Raw genomic sequence first — 21,307 nt, 5'->3', positions numbered from 1 at the left:
CCTCTTGACATTGCAAAGGCCGATCTGTCAGAGATAATAGAGTTCTCTGTAGGCCCAATAGAGATCCTCCGAAGATGAGCAAACACCTCTTCTAAAGACGGAACAACTGACCCTCCTAGTATTTGTGCTCTCACTGGTTCATATTTAGGTTTCAGTCCTACTAAAAATCTAGTCACATCTAGTTGTTCTCTCTGTTGTTGCTGAATTTTAACATCAGAAGTGAGGGGATGATACACATTCAACTCATTGTGAAAGTTCCTAATGCTAGCATAGTACTCCTCAAGACTTTGATTACCCTGTTGCAGATTAAAGTACTCCTGATAAAGCTGATACACCCTAGTTGTGTTGTCTTGTCCCAAATACAGCTTCTTGGCATGGTCCCAAACCTCCTTGGCTGTATCGAGGAACATGAAATTTATACTGATCTTGGGTTCCATACTATTCCATAACCAAGTCATAATCTGTGCATCATCTTTTTCCCAATCACCATACTCATGAGACTCAGCAGAGGGTTTTTCTTCCCTTATGTGCTTCATTTTCTTCTTAGCTTTAAGAAAGACCTCTACAGATTTCGCTCAAGGCACATAGTTCTCCCCATTCAATTTGATAGAAGTCATCTGAACATTCAGGTAGTTGGTGGGAACCATCACACTAGTTTTGTTTTCACTGTTATTTCCCATATCTGTTTTTTTTTTTTTCTTTAGTTCACTTCTTACCACCCGTCACTGAATTCTTCACTCTCCAAATCACAACCCTACTACACAACTACCTGAATACTCACCACACTGCTTGCAACTCACCAACCATTTGATCCACACTGAAATCCCCACAAAACCCACCTATCTAATCACCAAACAACCGACCTGCACTCAGCTATCCTCTGCATCACCTGAAACTGCCCTCTTCTCATCATCGATTAGGGGGGCTTCCTACAAATCATTGCAAACACCCATAAACCTACTGACTGGAGGCATAAAAACCTCCAAGGGGAAAGGGCAATCACTCCTTTTCAGCCCCTTTCCCTATCTTCAACAGATGATGAAGAACAAATAAAAAACCCTAGGCTGAATGGCGAGAAAAGCAGAATTCTGGGCATATTCGATTTTATCACAGTGGCTCTGATTCCATGTTATAAATCTGATCTGCACTAGAATTCTGTTAGTATTAGAGTTGAAGAAGTATTAGAGAGACTAGAAGAAGAAGGAGAAGAGAAGAGAAGAGAATAGAGAAGAAGAGAATTCTGGTTCGAACTAGAGAGAATGATCTCAGTCTCTAGTCGGCCAGATTATGTTTATATGTTTCTATCCAATTAACAAAAGACTACTATGTCCCTACTTAAGTATGGGACACATCACTTAACATTACATATCAGCTTTAAACATAAATATAAAGACTAAAATACCCCTATACAGTCGACAGTAATAGAAGAATTTGAACCCCTCTCTCTAGCCCCCCCTTTCATCACTTTTATTAATAATTCTAAGTCTGAGTAAAATTACTTAGATGCCCTTAATGGGGCAGCCAGCTGATGTGGGCGCCAGCAGCAGTAGCAGTAATTTAGTGCAGCAGCAGCAGTAATTTAGTGTTCTCAGCAGCAACAATTTAGTGTTCCCATCCTATCTTATCTATTCAGTATTCTTACCTTATCTATTTTCAGTAGCAGGGATTAGTAGGAGTCTTATCTATTCAGTGTTCTTATCTTATCAGTTCAGTCTTATCTTATCTTATCAGCTCAGTAGGATAGATTAAGGGAGTCTTATCTTATCTTATCAGTTCAGTCTTATCTTATCTTATCAGTTCAGTAGGATAGATTAGTAGGGAGTCTTCTTAATTAGCAAGGAGTCTTCCTAAAAGTAGGACTCTTATCTCTTGTAATCTCCTATTTAAGGAGCTGATATTATTCAATAAAGGCATCGAAAATTTCAGTCAAGAAAGAGAGCAAAGGAGAGTTGGTGATCTCTTGAACAAATCACCTTTTAGGGTGGCAAGATAGGTTCTTCAAGGAAAGGGAGGAACAAGGGAAAACAGGAGGTTTTCCCAGTGGACTGACCCGTGACGAGATCCTATTCGCGGGCCCATAACACCAGCACTACACTACTTAAAAGAAAATAAAAAGAAGGCCCATAACTAAGAAACATAACTTTTATACACTACTTAAAAGAAACAAAGAACACTAGGGCTCATTTGACCCATTCTCACTACACTCCCCCTCAAGCTGAGCATAGATGTCAATCATTCCCAGCTTGCTTATCCCAATCAACAATAAAAGATCTTCAACTCCTTTTTATTTGATTCATTCGGATATATGGGGCCCTTCTTAAATTCCCAACATTACTGGTTTTAGATGGTTTGTCACCTTTATTGACGATTGCACTAGGGTCACATGGATCTTTCTTCTTAAGTCTAAATCTGATGTGGGTACCATTCTTCCCAACTTTCATAACATGGTCCAAACTCAGTTTGGTGTGAGAATTAAAAGGTTTCGATCTGATAATGCTACAGATTATTTTAATCAGAGTTTGTCCCCATTTTTTCAGAAAGAAGGCATTGTGCATGAATCCTCCTGTGTTAACACTCCCCAACAGAATGGGATAGCTGAGAGGAAAAATGGCCATCTTTTGCAAACCACCCGAGCCTTTCTCTTTCAAAACCAGGTGCCAAAACAATATTGGGGGGAAGCTGTCCTTACTGTTGCATACACCATAAATAGTCTACCATCTAAAGTTCTTGACAACCGAAGCCCAATACAAGTCCTTTCTCAATTCTACCCTGATATTCGAACCTCAAATAATCTCACACCGAGAATTTTTGGCTGCACTGCCTTTGTTCATGTCCATAATAAGGGAAAATTGAATCCACGAGCAATCATGTGTGTCTTCTTGGGATATTCCCCAACTCAGAAAGGTTATAAATGTTATCATCCAATCACCAGAAAATTCTACACCTCCATCGATGTCACATTTGAGGAGGGACAATCCTTTTTCACTCAACCTTATCTTCACGGGGAGCCCTCATTAATGGAAGATAAGGCCTTGGATCTACTCTCCTTAGATGTATTACCCTCCTCACAGTCATCCAACCGTCAAGAATCACATCCCTCTGAGTCACAATCCTCTGAGCCCTACATTCCCAAGTCTCAACAAGAGTCAAACAACCCGACCATTGAACCAAATTCAGACACTGTTAACCCCACCAATGATGTGCATGATGATGTGAGATATATGTAGGTTTACTCTAGGAGAAGAAATCCAGATCCTCAACTTGTGCAAGTCCAAGATTCATCTCCTAATCCTGGAACTGAGGGATATGCAGAACCTGAACCTGCACCTTCACAGTCTGAGTATGACCTACCTATTGCACTGAGAAAAGGAACCAGAGAATGTACCAAACGCCCATTGTACCCTTTAGCCAAATCTGTGTCGTTCCAAAGATTCTCTAAATCCCATAAAAGTTTTCTAGCCAGCCTTAACACCATTCCAATTTCTAATACTCTAGCCGAGGCACTTTCTAATAAGGAGTGGAGAAAAGCCATGAGAGTGGAAATGGAGGCACTAGAAAAGAACAACACATGGGAAGTTGTGGATCTACCAAGAAACAAGAAGACTGTAGGTTGTAAATGGGTGTTCACAATTAAGTACAAATCTGATGGGTCGTTAGAAAGGTACAAAGTACGACTGGTAGCCAAGGGATATACACAGACTTATGGGGTAGATTATCAGGAAACTTTTGCCCCAGTAGCTAAAATGAATACAGTAAGGGCGTTGCTGTCTTTGGCTGCTAACTGTAATTGGGATTTGCAACAGTTTGATGTAAAGAATGCATTTCTCCATGGTGATCTAGAAGAGGAGATATACATGGACATTCCACCGGGTTTTGGAGAAGGCATTAAGGGGAACAAAGTTTGTAGGTTGAAGAAAGCACTATACGGTCTCAAACAATCTCCGAGAGCATGGTTTGGAAGGTTTACAAAGGTGATGCTTAGTACAGGTTACAAACAAAGTCAAGGTGACCACACATTGTTTATCAAACACACAGCCTCAGGGGGAGTTACTGCACTATTAGTCTATGTGGACGATATAATCGTTACTGGGAATGATAAAAAGGAGAAGGAAGCATTGAAAAACTGCCTTTCCAGAGAAGTTGAGATAAAAGACTTGGGGAGACTAAAGTATTTTCTTGGAATTGAAGTAGCACATTCTAAACAAGGCATCTTTATCTCTCAACAAAAGTATGTTGTTGATCTTTTGAGAGAAACAGGAAATATGGCATGTAAACTAGCTTCCACGCCTATAGATCCCAATCATAAACTTGGAGAAGCCAGCGAGAATGCAAGTGTAGACAAGGAGATGTTCCAAAGATTGGTTGGAAAAATCATTTATCTTGCACATACACGACCAGATATTGCATACGTTGTAAGTGTAATAAGTCAGTTTATGCATAATCCTAAAGAAGTTCATCTGCAGGCTGCTCATCAAATTCTGCACTATTTGAAAGCCAATCCAGGAAAAGGAATTTTATTCACAGAAGAAATGGGGGACTGGCTCTTGAAGCATATACAAATGCCGATTATGCATGATCTCCAGTAGATAGACGGTCCACTTCCGGTTACTGTACCTTCTTGGGAGGAAACTTAGTCACTTGGAGGAGTAAGAAGCAAAATGTAGTGGCTTGGTCAAGTACAAAGGCAGAATTCAGGGCTATGGCACAAGGAGTGTGTGAATTACTCTGGTTGAAGATAATTTTAGAAGACCTGAAGATTCCACGAGAAGAGCCTATGAAACTATATTGTGATAACAAGTTAGCCATCAATAATCTTGTTCAACATGATAGGACGAAGCACATCGAAATTGACCGATACTTTATAAAAGAGAAACTGGACAGCAAGTTGATTTGCACTCCCTATGTGTCTACAAAAGGACAACTGGCCTATGCACTTACTAAAGGGCTCAATAGTATAGACTTTTGAAGAATTATAGCCAAGCTGGGAATGGAGGATCTCTATTCACCAGCTTAAGGGGGAGTGTTGGAAAACATGGGGTTACTGGTGCAGATCTATATTTGGTAGTTGTGTAAAAATAGAATTGTATATATTCCTAGGATTGTGGAAGGATTTAGAAAGTTTTTCTTTCTATTTTCTTTTCTTTCTATTCTTGTACTTTCTATTTTCTTTTCTTTCTATTTTTTTCTTCTTTCTATTTATTGCAGCAACTTACTGTATAAATATGCCGATTGGCAATAGAATGAAATACATCAGTATTCTACCATTCCAAAACACTTCCCATTGAAAGGTTGTATTACTACCTTGCCTGAGACCTTTAGTAACTGTTTCACTTCTTCCCCTGGGCCAGTCCAGTCTCCTACAATTCCTTTTGCTGTAATAACCACCCTGTGTTCCCAATCTTCTTTGGAGGTGTTTAGCCACATTTTTAGCTTTCCCACATGTGCAGCTAAACATGCATCTTCTACTTCCTCGCACAACATTTCATCTTCGCTCCAAATCTCCTTTTCCTTCAATGTTTTTTATTTCTCTTCTTCATTTGATATTTTTTCCTTCCCTTTTCTGCCTTTCAAAGCTGTGTTGGTGAACTCCTGAATTGCTTCCAACCTGAGGCCTTTCTTCCTTTCGGGAAACAGGTATATTGTTTCAAACCTTCACCAACTCGTATATTCCAACATACCTTCCCTTTTTGTTTTCTCTCCTTTATGCAACATATTTTCTTCCTGCTTCAGTATGGTAGTTTTTTTATGCTTTTGCCTGTGATGAGTTCTTTGCACCTTCTAGCACACCCCTGAACCAAAAAACAGCTCTTTCTGGAAGGACGAGGGAAGCTCTTCTTAGTTCAACTATCTTCAGTGCTTGGGCTCCCCTAGTCCACACCTCCTCCATCACAAAGGTTTTTGCTTCAACTTTCAACATTTTCCTCCACCTTCTCACCGGTGAGAACTCCTCCATCATGAACCCATGCATCATAGGGATACCACCTATCCCCTTTCATCACTTTTATTAATAATTCTAAGTTTAAGTACAATTACTTGGATGCCCTTAATGGGGTGTCCAGCACTAATGAAATAATTAAAGAAAATAAAAGAACGCCCATAAGGCCCATAACTAAGAAACATAACTTTTAAACACTACTTAAAGAAATAAAGAACAGTAGGGCCCATTCGGCCCATTCTCACTACAATTTGGGAATGTTAGTAGGATATTCTGGCTTTAGGTCTATTGTAATATTCCTTTTTTTTATAAGCTATTGTAATATTACTTGTGTTGTCTTTTGTTGGTTCATCTATCCTTGCATGATCACATCAAGTACATCTATCTTTGACAACTCTTACATGGACTTGGGTACAAGAGTTGGAATGTGTGCCAAGTATGATGTGTCAGAATCTACAAGCCAGAAAGAATAGAATCCAATGTCTCTGCGAGATTATTTTAATCTTTAAAATAATAGTGCAACAATTCATGTAATGCAACTTTTTATTTTATATACAAAATTCAGTAATTAATGAAAAAGATTTCAAATTAAACATAAAAAATAATGCAAATAACAAATACAACAATTTATAATTGATTTGTAGAGAATTTATTGAATACTAGAAATCCCAAATGCATTCCCAGTTTTAGTCTAAGAATGTGTTTTGTCATTGATCTCCACATCTGTTGACTGACAAGTTGTTTGGTGTTTCAGTATGTCCTTGTGACTGGCGCAAAGAAACATTGCCTTATCTCATACATGGATTTTGTTTCCTTAAAAACAAATTATAGCTCTAATTTCCTTATTTCTTTGTTGTCTTGTTATTGCAGTTGAATGGGCTAACGGAAGCAGACAAGGAAGCTCTTGTTTTACTTATTAAAGCTGCAAAAGTGATAGATGACATCTTTTATTTGCAGGTAGGTACAAGAATTACTAGAGGTTGTACGTGCTATATTTGGTCTTTTTCTTTGTTTGTGGATAATAGGTAGAAGTTCCCAACCCTTTGGCCTGTCTTGAACTAGTTCTTAATGTCTTTTTTTCTTTCCCTAATGGTGAAGGATAAGCATTTTATTTAATATAAAAAAGACAGAAAAAAAAACACAATTTGCAGCCTAAGAGAAAAATATCCCTCCCCTCAATAAAAAAATAAAAAAAAAGATGTACAAATATAGAAAGCCACCAAGATGCAGGCCTTCATAGGAGATGTAGTTTGAAGTCAATAAAATCAATCTCATTATCATCATCTAAGCCTTATTCCAACCATATGGAATCAGCTATATCAATCCTTATTTTTTTTTTGGAAAATAAAAAACAATATTAAAACCAAGATTTGCAACATGAGTCTATTTCACCATTTCGTTCTGTTTAGAGCCATTTGTCACCACACTTGGGTAAGGTGTAGTGTGTTGCTTCTAGGGAACACCCCTAGCATCAGCATGAAAAGACTTGAGCATAAAAAGTCAGTAATTATTCTAATATGTAGAGATTAGAGATTCAAGAAGAAAATAAGAAGAATGTAGAAGGTATGGTGTTCTATCTTGCATCAGATGCCTTATTCTCTTAATTTGTATGCCAATTACAAAAATGCCCTTAGCACCACCAAGTAATTGCATTATTTGAGATAAAGATCAAATGGATAAAATACCAATGAACACTCAATTGTCCCACTTAAGATGAGCATACCATACATGCCCAAGTTGCTAAGATTGAGTTCTAGCTTGGGTATAGGGATACCCCTAGTTTCTGTCTTTAGTGGGGCTTCAACTTGGGCATTCCCAATCTCGTTTAAGTCTTTAGTGAGCTCATGTTAGGTCAATTGGCCTCAAGTCAACCTTAGGTAACCTAAGGTCCACCCAAGCCCAACCTATCTATCTATTATATATATATATGTTGCAGATTTGTACCATTATACACACCTTAAACTATATTTAGTTATTTACAATATGTATATGATTATCTTAAACCCACACCCATGCACAAACATGTACAAATACACACATGTTATGCATTATATAAAAACATTTTTCTAATTATGTATTATGTATAAAATTTGCATACATGCATATATTAATGACATTTGTGCATATATTCTATCCACTCTACTCCTAAATTGGGCTATAAAGCCCAATAAAAAATGAATGTATAAAACATATTCAAAAACGACCTTCAAACTTGACCCAACTGACCAAAGCATAGCCAAAGCCCGAGCCCAACCCAAGTTGTGTTGGGTTAAGCTCAGGTTGGGCCTAGGTTGATAAACTTGAACTTTACCTTGTGTTAGGCTATGCTTGAGCTTGAGGTTTGAGTCTTAGGGTTGACTCTCAATCCAACTCAACCTTCCCAAGCTGCACCTAGATCTCATAGAAGGTAGGCATTCTTCTTCACTTGCAACACATTCTCTAATGAAGTGTTTGTCTACTTCTATGTGCTTTGTTTTGTCTTGTCGAATAAATTTGTCAACCATGTTTATGGCGGCTTGATCGTCATAATACAGATAAGGTTGGAAGTATTGATACACCCTGATATGACACAAGGGGTGTATTGGTACTTTGAACCGATGTTTTAAAAGGCGTAGGAGGCATACGCCTGGAGGCGCTCCCAAAACACCCTAAGGCGTATGCCAAAGGCAGTGACACCTCTGAGGCGTACACCTCAAGTGCAAGAGGCATATGCCTCATGTGCTTTTTTCATGAGGCATGCTAGAGGATACGCCTCATGTGCCTCATGCACATCTCATATAAAAAGACAAAAAAAAGAAAAAAGAAAAAAAAAAGGAAAAGAAAAGAAAGGGAAGGGAAAGAAAAAGAAAGAGAAGAAAAAAAAAAGAGAAAAGGAAAGGGAAAAGAAAGTGGTTTGCCCCCTGCCCCTTCAGTTGGGGGGTGAAGCCCCCTAGACCCCCCCGTCCCCCTTTTCGATGCAGCCCAATTTGTTTTTCTGAGTTAGGGGGGTCTTCAGCCCAATTTATTTCAACTAATGTTATGCATCTTTATTCTTCTTAATATAAAAGATTTTTATTAAAAATAAAGAAAAAATGAGATCTCCCCTTTCTCCTAACCCCCCTCCTCTTAAGGAGGCTTACAACTCCTTGTGTTTGGGAGGCTTATGCCTCGTGTTTTGAATTACACCTCATGCCTCTAGGTAGTGGAACGCCTCGCATCACGCCTCCGCATTTTAAAACATTGCTTTGAACCTTGTGCCCATACATTTTTTTTTCCAAAAATAGTTTAAGGGTAGGTATTAGGCCTATCTACCCCCTGAAATAAGTTAAACCCTGAAAACATGTTTATTTAGTGTATCAATGACTAGGGGTGGCCACGAGCCGAGCTTTTCACGAGCTATTCGAGCTCGAGCTCGAGCCCAATAAAGCTGGGCTCGTGAGGTTCGCGAGCCTAATCAAGCTTTTACATATATATAGACACATATAAAAGATAATAAATATAAAAGTATTGTACATATAGAAAATAATATATATATATGCATAAATATATAAAAAATAAAAATGTTATATTTTATTTTTTATATATAATAATAACAACTAGTTTTTGTAATTCTTAATTTTTATATTTCATATAAAAAAATTTTTATATGTATATATATTTTTTATTTTATAAAGCATTTGGCTCATAGTTGAGCTTGAGCCGAGCTGAGCTCGAGCTCAAGGCTCTAGCTCAAATTGAGCTCGAGCTTGAGCCTTATACTTTATTGGCGAGCCAAGCTCGAATAGCTAGGTATTCATCTAGGCTCGGCTCGAATCCACCCCTATCAATGACCGCCAATATGATACATGAAGCTGTTTAAAGATATTTCAGCTGGTGATTTGATGAGAAAGTGGAAGGGAATTGCTGATTCCACTCCTCCTAAGGAAAGTTTAAGGCTTGCTTGGTCTCCGATTTCCAGTGGTTTCATTAAGTTGAATTTTGATGGCAGCAGTGAAGGAAGCCCGGGTCCTTCAAGCATTGGAGGAGTTTTTAGTAATGAGGAAGGGAAAGTTATTTCTCTTTTCTTCGGTCCTATTGGAGTGAGGGATGCTTTGAGATCTGAAATATTGGTAGTCTTGGAGGGCATTCAAAAAGCAGAGTTGAATATTCGGAAGTTATCATTTGAGGGAGACTCAAAACTAGTCATTACATGGTTGCAAAAGGAAGAGGAAGTGGGTTGGTGAGGGTTCATCCATGAGAAGGGAGGAATCAAGCGGCTGATGCAAGACATGGATGTTACTCTAAAATGGGTTGAAAGAGAGGCTAATTCTTTTTCTGATTCTCTGGCCAAACAAGGGGCTGGAAGGAATCGATTGCTTTATTTTTTCTGTTAATAAGGTTCAAAATTTTGATACAACATGCCTGTATTGGGTGTATTGTATCATATTGTATCAGTGGCTTGTTGATATGCAAAATACAGGTGTTTTGGGGTCAAACTCCATTTTAGGAGGTAGGCATGCCTTAAACAGTTAAACCAACCCTTCTGAAAAGGTTTGAAAAAAAAACTAAAAAAATATAAGCATGGGATTCAAAGTACCAATACACCCCTTCTGAGTATCAGGGCGCATTGGTACTTTGAACCTTGGGTATATGACCATTATTAGAGAAAAGAAGTCCTTTCTGAGTATCATTCTTCAAGTAACATAAGATTCATCATACTGTTTGCATATGAGAAGTCTTGGTGCATGTATTGACTGAAAACACTAACAGCATAAGAAATATCTGATCAAGTTAGACAAATATAACAATCTGCCTATCAACCTTTGATACTCTCCCTTGTCAAGAAACAACTCACCATCATAAAGTCCATGTTTGATGTAGGACAGGGTAGTCCTATTAACTTAGTTTCTTGTGGTGGGCTTTGTGGGGTGAATGAGGGGCTGTGGGTGATTGGAGATGAAGGATATGGATGGAGAAGCAAGTAGAATGCTTTCTGTCAGGGTAAACGGCAGAAGATAAATCTCCTAGAAGAAGAAATAAGAGAGGGGGGAAGAATGAGAAAATTTTCTGGCAACAAATGGGATTTACTAAACCAATCTTTATTTCATCAAATCTCTCCTTCAGCTCCAATTACAATGATTCTATTTATAGACTCAACTTATTAACTCGAGTGTCCCTTTACAGACTCTAATTTGGATTTGGAAACTGATCCAAAACAACTCTTAATTGCCTTAAAACTAAGACAAATCCACAAGTAACCCATTAGGACACTTAAATAAGGACTCCAACTCCTAAATAACTCTAATAACTGATTACTGATCCCACTACAACTGACTCACTTTAAAGACAATAGAAATTACTAAAAATAGTAAACTGTATATTTACTATAATAGTAATCACAAGAATTACTATAATAGTAATTCCAAAATAGCAATAAAAATCTATAAAACAGAACCGTATTCTTAAGATACCCACAACTAGAAAATAAAAATGTGAAACAGTACTGATATCCTATAACCCAAAACCTCTGAAATTGGTATAGGAATTCAAAAATTGGTTTGTTTCCCCATAATTTCTTTTTTTCATCTGCATCAGTGCTTGTAATTAGGATATATAGGAGTCTCTACTGGTGTGGTCCCTAGTTTCTTCACTCCTTGAATAGATCAAGAGTATACAGACTTCCATGTTTTCCTTCCCTTTTTGTACATTTAATCATTGTGCTATATGCTATAAGGACTGCACTATTGCTTTTTCTAGTGAACATCATTTTCTTCCCAATAATGAAAATAGCAAGTGGGAAGTCTAATGATTATTGGTTGAGTTGATAAGGAAGTTTCAAAGAATTTCTTGTACATCAACCATGAACCTATTGTATTTGTCCTTTGCTCTTGGTGATTTTTTAAATAAATAGGCGATTAATATTGTATTATATATAATATATTACCAAAAAGGGCAGTCATCCCATTTATATATAATATACAATGTTCTTTTAGTCGTTTTTGTATTTCTAATTTTCATTTTCTTTGTTCTTTTCCCAGCTTTTAATTCCCCCCCCCTCCTTGTATTATTCTTCTTAAATTTCTCTTTTTTTTCTTTCTTATTTTGCTTTGATAAGTAAAGAAAGGATTTATTAATAAAACAGAAGATGTACATAGCAGCTTCCTGAAAAGAGACGTGAGATGCAGCCTCAGATACAAATTAAATTACAATTGGGCCCAAAGCATCTGTTCCCAATGCACACTTTGCTTGGCTAAGTGATCTGCTATCCCATTAGATGTTTTCCTTTGCCAAAGGATCCTTGCAGTTATATTAATGGTTAACCATTTAAATCTTTTCACAGCTTCCCAATAAGTCATATTTTTTCTTCTTATTTCATAATAGATAATTTGGTCTGATGATGCTATCCTCAATATGATAAATTATGTAAGGTAGCTGTTACTGATTTTTTTTTCTTTTCTTATCCTTCTGTTTTCTTATAGGTTTGGTACAGCAATCCTACATTAAGGGATTGGTTAAAGCAACGTTGTGATATATCTGACTTGGATAAGTTAAAATGGATGTATTATGTGATTAACAAGAGTCCATGGTAAGTTCTTCATTGAAAATGCTACTCATGTATCTAGGGCGGTTGGAAGAATCTTGCTGTTATTTGCTGCTACTTTTTGTTCCTTTTGGGGGTTTTCTTTTGTTCTCTATCTTTGTTTAGGTCACTATGCTTGTATTTGTCTTTTTTTATTTGTTTTAATCAATTTTACATTTACTATAAAATGGTGCTACTTATATTTCTATTGTGCACGTATTTTCTGCTTGATATATTTATTTTTATAATTTTGCACAAATCTACCTAATAATTGGACTCTTAAAATTCAAACTCCTCTAGGCCAAATGATTTCTAGAAATCTCTTCGCAGCCCTGGATTCTTAATAAATCAGGTTAAATTCAACTATGTAACTTGCCATTTTACAGAAGTGAGCTTCCTGAGTAAGCTTCGGAAGCTATCTTAATGAAATGGATTTTGAGATCATTTTCTGGCACCAAGCTCCAATTATATATATTGGAGCATTTCTCTATTGATGGGAGTTGGAGCATTTCTCTATTTATCCATTGACTCCCTCCCTCTCTCTCTCTCTCTCTCTCTCTGAAGTCTGAAAATTTTATACTCTTCAATGTAATTGCGAGATGATATAAAATTAGTTGGATCACTATTAAACCCTGGAGTTTCTAGATGTAAAACAAAGGGAAACCTCTTGTGTAATCCTAATTCAAGCACTCCAAAGATACTTATTGTTAATAAAATTTATTTATAGATTGAAATAGCTAGAATGGTTCATCACCAACTTATATTCTCATTGCTAATGACCATTTTTATATCATGTTAGATTTGCATCGTATGTTTTTTTTTGGATGGATGTTCAAATAAGCTTATATAGATATTGACAAGGTGATGCGTAAACCTTGAGGCGTAATGACCCAAAAAGGTGATGCGTAAGCCTCAGATCTTAAGAACAAAATTAATTAAAGTTTATAAGTTGATAAAAATACCATATAATATACTTAGAAAAATAGAAGGTATAAATATCCATAAATAAAAGTTTATAAGCAATAAGTTTTAGGCGTTATTGCATTAAATAAATTAATAATGAATCAACTAACAATTATAAACATTTTACATTTCATGTTTAAAAATGCAAAGTTCTCAAATAATTTAAATGACCAAATTGGAAGAAAGGAAACATATGAAGAATCATCCATTTAATTGGATATTAAATTTATGGCCATTTAATAGTTCAGAAGAAAGAATATTTCTTGATTAATTTGGTCTATACAAAAAATCAATAAAAAGAAAATAAATCCATTAGGAAAAGAAATGAGAAAAATAACAAACCTAGGATGTTAGAATTAGAATAATAAGAAAAACCACTTGATATATCCACGAGAAACTAAGAACTTGATTGGCCCATTTTGCATTGAACTCTCCTATAACTCTAATAGAAACTAATAGAAGTTGATTTCCCCAATTGGTTTTTCTTTTTACTTTTTATTTATTTGGCTCATAATTATTGAAGTGCTTCTTCCATATATTTTGAACTAAAAGAAAATGCATCAAATATATATTTTTTTGTATTGAATCACAAAATAATCATTGATACTTACTTGAGGCTTACGCCTTTTTACGCCTCACATCTTGAGGCTCGAGGCTTACGCCTCATCCTGACAAAGGCTTAAGCCTCACATAAAAGTTGTGAGGCTTAATCCTTGAGGCAAAATCTGTGTGCCTCGCCTCAAGGCGTTTTCTCATGTATATTGAAGGCAAAATCTGTGTGCCTCGCCTTATGCCTCACCATTGTGTGCCTCGCCACAATGGATATTGAAGTCAATGCGTTTTCTCATGTAAAATGCATTGAAGGGTTAACCTTGAATGTTCCATTCCACCACTGGGCAAGCTTCTGCTACCCACTGTTAACTTCAACTTTTTTCTTTCCTACATGTTTCCTCCAGGTTCTCAAACTGGATACCTCCCATGGGAATAGGATAAAGCTGAATTTCGATAAGTATAGTAGGGACAATCAGTGTCTAGTATCCATCAGGCACCAATGGGCATTTAAGGATTGTAATGGGTTCATATTGGCCATATTGTATAGATCGGTGGGGCAAGGAAACTCTATAAAAGTAAAATTTTCAGCAACATTATGAGGATTGAGATTAGCTAAAGAATACAATTATAGGAACATATAGAATTGGAGTGGAATTCTGCAATGGTAGTAAAATGGCTTTAAGAATAAGGATATGACCCCATCGCAACATAGGAACAGTATGAAGGAGATTAACACACTGAAAAAGGAAAGGGTCATAGAAGTAAAACTGGTACAAGGATCAGCAATTGGATTGGCTGATATCCTGGCAAAACAAGGGGTAAACTGAGGGTAGTTATTCCAGAAAATGATTAAGGTATAGAAAGGTTGTGGTGGCACCCTCAACTATAAACCTCTGAGATGCTTGGTATCCTTGTAAAATTTCATTTTATTCTCTTATAAGTTGATGTTATCAAAAATAAAAATAAAGCTGTCAGTGTTAAATAATCCCTAAAATAGTCATTACCTAATATTGATTACGTCTATTTAGGGTCTTGGATGGGGTAACTGTATAGGACCTAACTTTTGGCAATTTCTTTTACGAAGTGGCCTCTCTTAGATTTGATCTAGGTTCTCACTATTCTCAGCCCGGGTTTTACCATTACACAGAGAAAAGTCCCTTCTTAAATGTTGAATAGTACCTATAACTTTAAATATGTTGAAGCATTGAAGCATAAATATAAGTATAATTACATACATACATGTATGTATCTTAGTCTTGTCCCAATGGTATGGACTTGGCTACATTAATCTCCAATTTCCACTCTATTCGGTGCCATATGTGTTGTCAAAATATAGGCCCTTAAATCATTTCTCAGTACTTCAACACATATCCTTTTGACTTGCAACTCTAGATGCTTCCAACTTGCAACAGATCACTTCTTCTCACTAGTGCTTTTGATGGTTTTCTATTGGGTCCATGTTCACAATTTTTTATATCAATGGATGTTTCTTTATTCAAAGATGGGGAAACTTTGAGGATATTTTGTTAATTTCACTAAGATATTCTGAAGACCTAGAGAAATCAGAAAACATTTCTATTAAGGCTTCATGGACTACTAAAAGAAATCTAATTGCAGATTTAAGACTTGAGAAAAAAATAGTAAATGCATATCAAATAAGAGAAGATTAAGAGGCTTAAATAGACATTTCTCTTTGTCTCTCTTTAGTCTTTTAACCATCTTCTCTTCTATATTTACAGTTAAGTACGTATCCACTTTTGTAATTGTCTGTCTTTTTCCTTTTTTTTTTGAATTATAATGATTTAGTAAGCAAATAGCATTCAGAATAATAAGGTAATCATGCTGTAAAAAATCCCCATTTATTCTCAGCAAATGATTTTTAAATATTTTTTATGATTTTAATTACATATTAAAAAGTTATGAATCTTATGATTGTTGGTTCGACTGTCTTAATATGTATGCTTATCTTTGTTGGGTCTTAAGTCATTAGTTGTTGGGCCTTAGTTATTGGGCCTAATCTTATTTAGTGTTTTACTTGTCTAGGTGTCCCATCACTAATCAGGGGCATTCTAGTCTATTTATGTAACATTATGTAATACACTTATTTATAATAGAGTAGGGCCAGCTGAGAGATTTATTGCCGCCATTCTCAAATCTTCCTCTCCTTCTTCTTCTCTTCTCCTTTGGCAACTGTATTCCAGCAAACATGGTATCAGAGCTCTAATCTTTCACCTGGTTACAGCCGCCGCCTCCTCTTCTAACTCTCTGTTTTTTTCTTTTTCTATCTTGGTTGCTGCAAAGAAACCCTAGGGTTGGTCGTAGAACACAGCAGGACCTACATCTAGGGTTTCCCTTGGTTGTAGGGCCCAAGGGGAGGTAGTCCCAGAAGTTGATGCCCTACTAGACTCAGTACAGCAGATTGTAGCCATTCAGCTAAGAGAGATCTGTGTTGAACAGATCTAGGTGGGAGGACTGATTGCGGCAGTCCTAGAACTGGTCGTAGGGCAGATTACAGTTTGCGACAGCAGTGATTAGAGCACAGTGCAGCCGTGTGGTGCTCATGGTTTCAGCTCTGTTATGGGTTCTCAGGACTGAGTTTGCAGTGCAACAAGTTCCGTAAGTCTGAAACAGCTTTCTGTATATTGTGTTTACAGCTTTGATCTTTGCAAGTAGGAGAAGATGTCTTCTATATCCGGGGAAGTGTCTTTTAGAGATGTTAGGACTGGTGGGAGGTCTCCTAATCTGGAGAATCCAAATCTGCACAACCTGCAGATCACTAATGTGTTGTTGGATGAGTACAACTTCAGTGAATGGTCTGTTTCAGCCATGCTCTTCATCACATCTCGGGAACTCACTAGTTATTTGGACGGGATGAAGAAGGAACCTGAAGTGGGTAGTGTGGAATATGCAGTTTGGCATAAGGAGAATCCTACTGTTATGTCCTGGCTACTTGCTTCAATGACTCCAAGGGTAGCTAGGACTGTTCAACATTTATCCACTGCTGCCAAGATATGGGAGAAAGTGTCTAAAACTTATGGGCAGAGAAAAAATAATGCCAGAATTTATAGACTGAATCAAAACATTGCTGCCTTGAGGCAAGGGGATATGACTGTTGCAACATATTTTGCTACCTTAGAAGGACTATAGGAAGAGCTAGATCATCACCTTATTCTTGATTGGGAGAATGCCAGAGACAAGGAAAGGCATGACAAACAAATTGAAGAGGGTGGAGCATTTTAATTTTTGGCTGGCTTAGGTCCAATATATGAGGGCATAAGGTCCCAAATTCTGGGAAGGGATGAAACGACAGACTTACATCATGTCTATTACCTCGTGAGGAATGAAGAGGTTAGAAGAAAAGAGATGCAAGTTGATACTCAAATTAAGCCAGCTGAGCAGCCTGTTGAACATTCGGCCCTAATTTCTACAAATCAAAAGGGGAATAAGTACTCGAACAAGAGGCATCTGAAGTGTGCACCCACTGTGGAGGAGAAAGGCATGTGAAAGAGACTTGTTGGGTTTTCTATCCGCATCTGAAACCAGCTGCTTTGAGGAAAGATAAGAAGTATTAGTAGGGTCAAGCTGCAAGTGGGAATTTGGTTGCTAGTCACAATGATGATAGCTCAAAACACTCATCCACAATTACTTCTTCCCCCATGGGACAAATTGCTAATTCCTTTGGACACGGGTCCTCAGGTTTCACTGCTGATGAAGTAGAGGTACTTAGCCAGGCACTAGCCCATCTAAGGACCAATTCTCTTGCTTCCACCTCCCTTGCCAGATCAGGTATTGTCTCTATTTTAGTGCAACTAGTTCTATTGGTCCTGCCTCTTGGATTGTCTGGCCAAGATAAGATGAGGGTTGCTGATGGTTCTCTTCTCTATTTTCTTCCTATCATTTATTGTCTAGCCAAGATAAGATGAGGGTTGCTGATGGTTCTCTCTCTAACATCTCTGGGAAAGGGGTGGTTGACTTAAGCAAGGACCTCTCACTCAAATCTGTTCTGCATGTTCCCAATCTTTCTTCAAATCTCTTATCTGTTTCAAAGCTTACCAAGAGTTTGAATTGTAGCATAGCCTATTTTCCTACTCATTGTGTCTTTCAGGACAGATTGACGAAGAGAACGATTGGGAGCGGTCATGAATATGGAGGTCTCTACTATCTTAATGCAGACATCAGCTCGGCCTTACAAACATCTGCTACTAGTAGTCAGTCCAATGTGGAGTCAATAGCTAGGTTACATTTGTGGCATGCTAGGCTAGGTCATTTACCTTTTTCATCATTAGAAGTATTGTTGCCGGAATTATTCAAAGGTGTTTCAAGTCAAAATTTAGTTTGTGAAGTATGTCAGCTATAAAAAAATGTAGAACTTGTTTATCCAATTTCTAGTAATGAAATTCAAGCTCCTTTTGATTTAGTCCACTCTGATGTTTGGGGCCCTTCACCCCTTATTTCTGTTGATGGCTTTCGGTACTTTATTAGTTTTATTGATCACTACTCTCGATGCACATGGATCTACTTGTTAAAAAGACGCGATGAAGTGCCACGGGTAACCATGGCATTTTACAAAATGATTGAAGCACAATTTGGCAAGAAAATTAAACAATTCAGGTCAGATAATGCTGTTGAATATTTTGAAAGATCCTTGAACCTGTTTATGGAGGATGCTGGAATGATCCATCAGTCATCTTGTGCTTGTACCCCCCAACAGAATGGGGTTGTTGAGCGCAAGAATAGACACCTATTGGAGACTGCTCGAGCCTTACTATTTCAGCACAAGGTTCCCAAACACTATTAGTCTCAAGCAGTCCTTACTGCATCATATCTAATAAATCGAATGCCATCCAAGGTATTGGGGATGAAAACTCCTTTCTCTGTCCTTTGCTCTCATCTTCCAGACTTTTCTCTTCCACCGAGAGTCTTTGGTTGTGTATGCTTTATACATGTAAAGGATCCAAAGAAGACCAAACTGGACCCTAGGGCTACGAAAGGAATTTTTTTGGGGTACTCTCCTACACAGAAGGGTTACAAGTGTTATGATCCAGTCACCAAGAAAAAATATGTTACAAAGGATGTGGTATTTTTTGAGTCTCAATCCTATTTTCATTCTTCCCAGAATCCTCTTTAGGGGGAGACTAGCGGGATGGAAGAGGATTCTTCTATTCCCTCCTTTGTGCTTCTTTCAGCCTCGGACCTTCCATCTTCTCCCCCTGATCCTCCTAGTTGTGGTATCCTGGGTGAATCTAGTGAGGCTCCCATTGTACCAGCTACTACTTGTGATGTTGCAGATGTTACAAAAGACTCCAGCAGACAACAAAAAGATATAAGAATCACCTACAACAGAAGGAAAAAGGGTCCTCTAACTCATGACAGCAACCAATTGGACTCGGATCAACCTGTCTCAGCAACTCCAGGTAATCCTATCACACATCCCTCTGACTTGGATCTTCCTATTGCCCTTCGTAAGCCTACCCGTTCTTGTACTATCCGACACCCCATTGCTGATTTTTGTGTCTTAGTCACATTTGTCTGCTCGTTATTGTTCTTTTGTGTCTGCTCTTTCTTTTGTGCATGTCCCTACTAGGTATTCAGAGGCAGTGTCCGACCCAAGATGGAAAGAGGCTATGAACGAATAAATGAAAGCCTTAATGAAAGTAGGGACTTGGGAATTAGTGGATCTACCGGAAGGGAAAAGCATTGTTGGATGCAAGTGGGTGTTCACTGTTAAGCATAGGGAGGACGGGTCCATTGAAAGGTACAAGGCCAGACTTGTAGCAAAAGGGTTTACTCAAAAAGAAGGGATTGACTACAAAGAAACCTTTGCTCCAATAGAAAAACTCAATACAATCCGAGTTCTATTGCCATTAGCTGCAAACTTCTCATGGGAGCTACATCAGTTGGATGTGAAGAATGCTTTCCTAAATGGCGACCTACATGAAGAGGTATTCATGGATCCTCCACCAGGTTATGGGTTTGGCAAGAAGGTGTGCAGACTGAGAAAAGCATTATATGGTCTTAAGCAGTCTCCTCGAGCTTGGTTTTAGAAGCTTTGTGGGGCCATGAAGAAAGGGGGTTACATTCAAAGTGGGGCAGATCATACCTTGTTCATAAGGAAGAAAAATGGCAAACTTACAACACTTATTGTCTATGTGGATGATATGGTGATTACAGGGGATGATCAGGAAGAGATTAAAAGACTAAAGGAGTTATTGGCTGCTGAATTTGAGATCAAAGACCTGGGCCAGCTGAGATACTTCCTTGGGATTGAAGTTGCTAGGTCAAAAGAGGGCATCTATATATGTCAGCGGAAATATGTCCTTGATCTTCTACAAGAGACAGGTATGATGGGGTGTAGGCCAGCAGATACTCCAAGAGAGATACCAAAAGCTGGTGGGGAAGTTGATTTATCTGTCCCTCACTTGCCCTGATATTGCTTATGCTGTACATGTTGTCAATCAGTTCATGCACTCTCCTAAAATCCCTCACATGAGAGCTGTGGAAAGGATTCTCAGATATTTGAAGACTTGCCCGGGGAAAGGGATTCTGTTCAGAAAACACAATAAAATTGAAGTTGAAGCATATACTGATGCAGATTGGGGTGGCTCTATTGGGGACAGGAAGTCCATTTCCAGGTACTGCACCTTTGTTGGAGGAAATCTAGTTACATGGAGGAGTAAAAAACAAAATGTGGTTGCTAGATCAAGTGCAGAGGCTGAATACTGAGCTATGGCTCATGGTGTTGTTGAACTTCTGTGGCTTAAGATCCTTCTTGGTGAACTTGGAATAAGGATTGAGTACCCTCTCAGGTTGTACTGTGACAAGAAGGCTGCCATCAACATTGCAAATAACCCAGTGCAACATGATAGAACGAAACATATTGAGATAGACCACCACTTTGTCAGAGAAAGAATAGTCTCAGGAGAACTTTGCATTCCTTATACTCCCTCCGAGATGCAGATCACAAATGTTTTAACTAAAGGGCTAGCTTCAATAAAATTCTTGGACTTACTTGGCAAGCTAAACATGATTGATATCCATGCTTAGCTTAGGTGTCCCATCACTAATCAGGGGCATTCTAGTCTATTTATGTAACATTATGTAATACACTTATTTATAATAGAGTAGGGCCGGCTGAGAGATTTATTGCCGCCATTCTCAAATCTTCCTCTCCTTCTTCTTCTCCTCCTTCGGCAACTGTATTCCAGCAAACAATGATGATAGTCTAAAATTTTAAATCTAAGATGCATAATTTATCAATGAAATTTGAAGTATCTGTATTGTAAAAGAAAGTAAATGTTTTGAAATGCCTATTGTATCAA

At 37.8% G+C, this 21,307-nt stretch overlaps 1 protein-coding gene across 3 annotated transcripts in view; it reads left to right on the top strand.

The window, feature by feature from the left end:
* NUDT3 (nudix hydrolase homolog 3) overlaps positions 1-21,307 on the top strand; it is a 115,093-nt gene that overhangs the window by 28,040 nt on the left and 65,746 nt on the right. For all 3 annotated transcript variants that reach the window (XM_010270171.3, XM_088892751.1, XM_088892752.1), the window contains 2 exons: positions 6,806-6,892; positions 12,373-12,479. In XM_010270171.3, coding sequence (XP_010268473.1) covers positions 6,806-6,892; positions 12,373-12,479 — 194 coding nt within the window. The remainder of the gene's footprint in view (positions 1-6,805; positions 6,893-12,372; positions 12,480-21,307) is intronic.

The sequence above is a fragment of the Nelumbo nucifera genome, chromosome 8 (genome assembly GCF_055504915.1).
Source record: "Nelumbo nucifera cultivar China Antique chromosome 8, China Antique-T2T, whole genome shotgun sequence".
Classification (NCBI taxonomy): Eukaryota; Viridiplantae; Streptophyta; class Magnoliopsida; order Proteales; family Nelumbonaceae; genus Nelumbo; species Nelumbo nucifera.
Note: the sequence above shows the minus strand (reverse complement) of the source record. Positions and strands in the feature narration are given on the sequence as shown.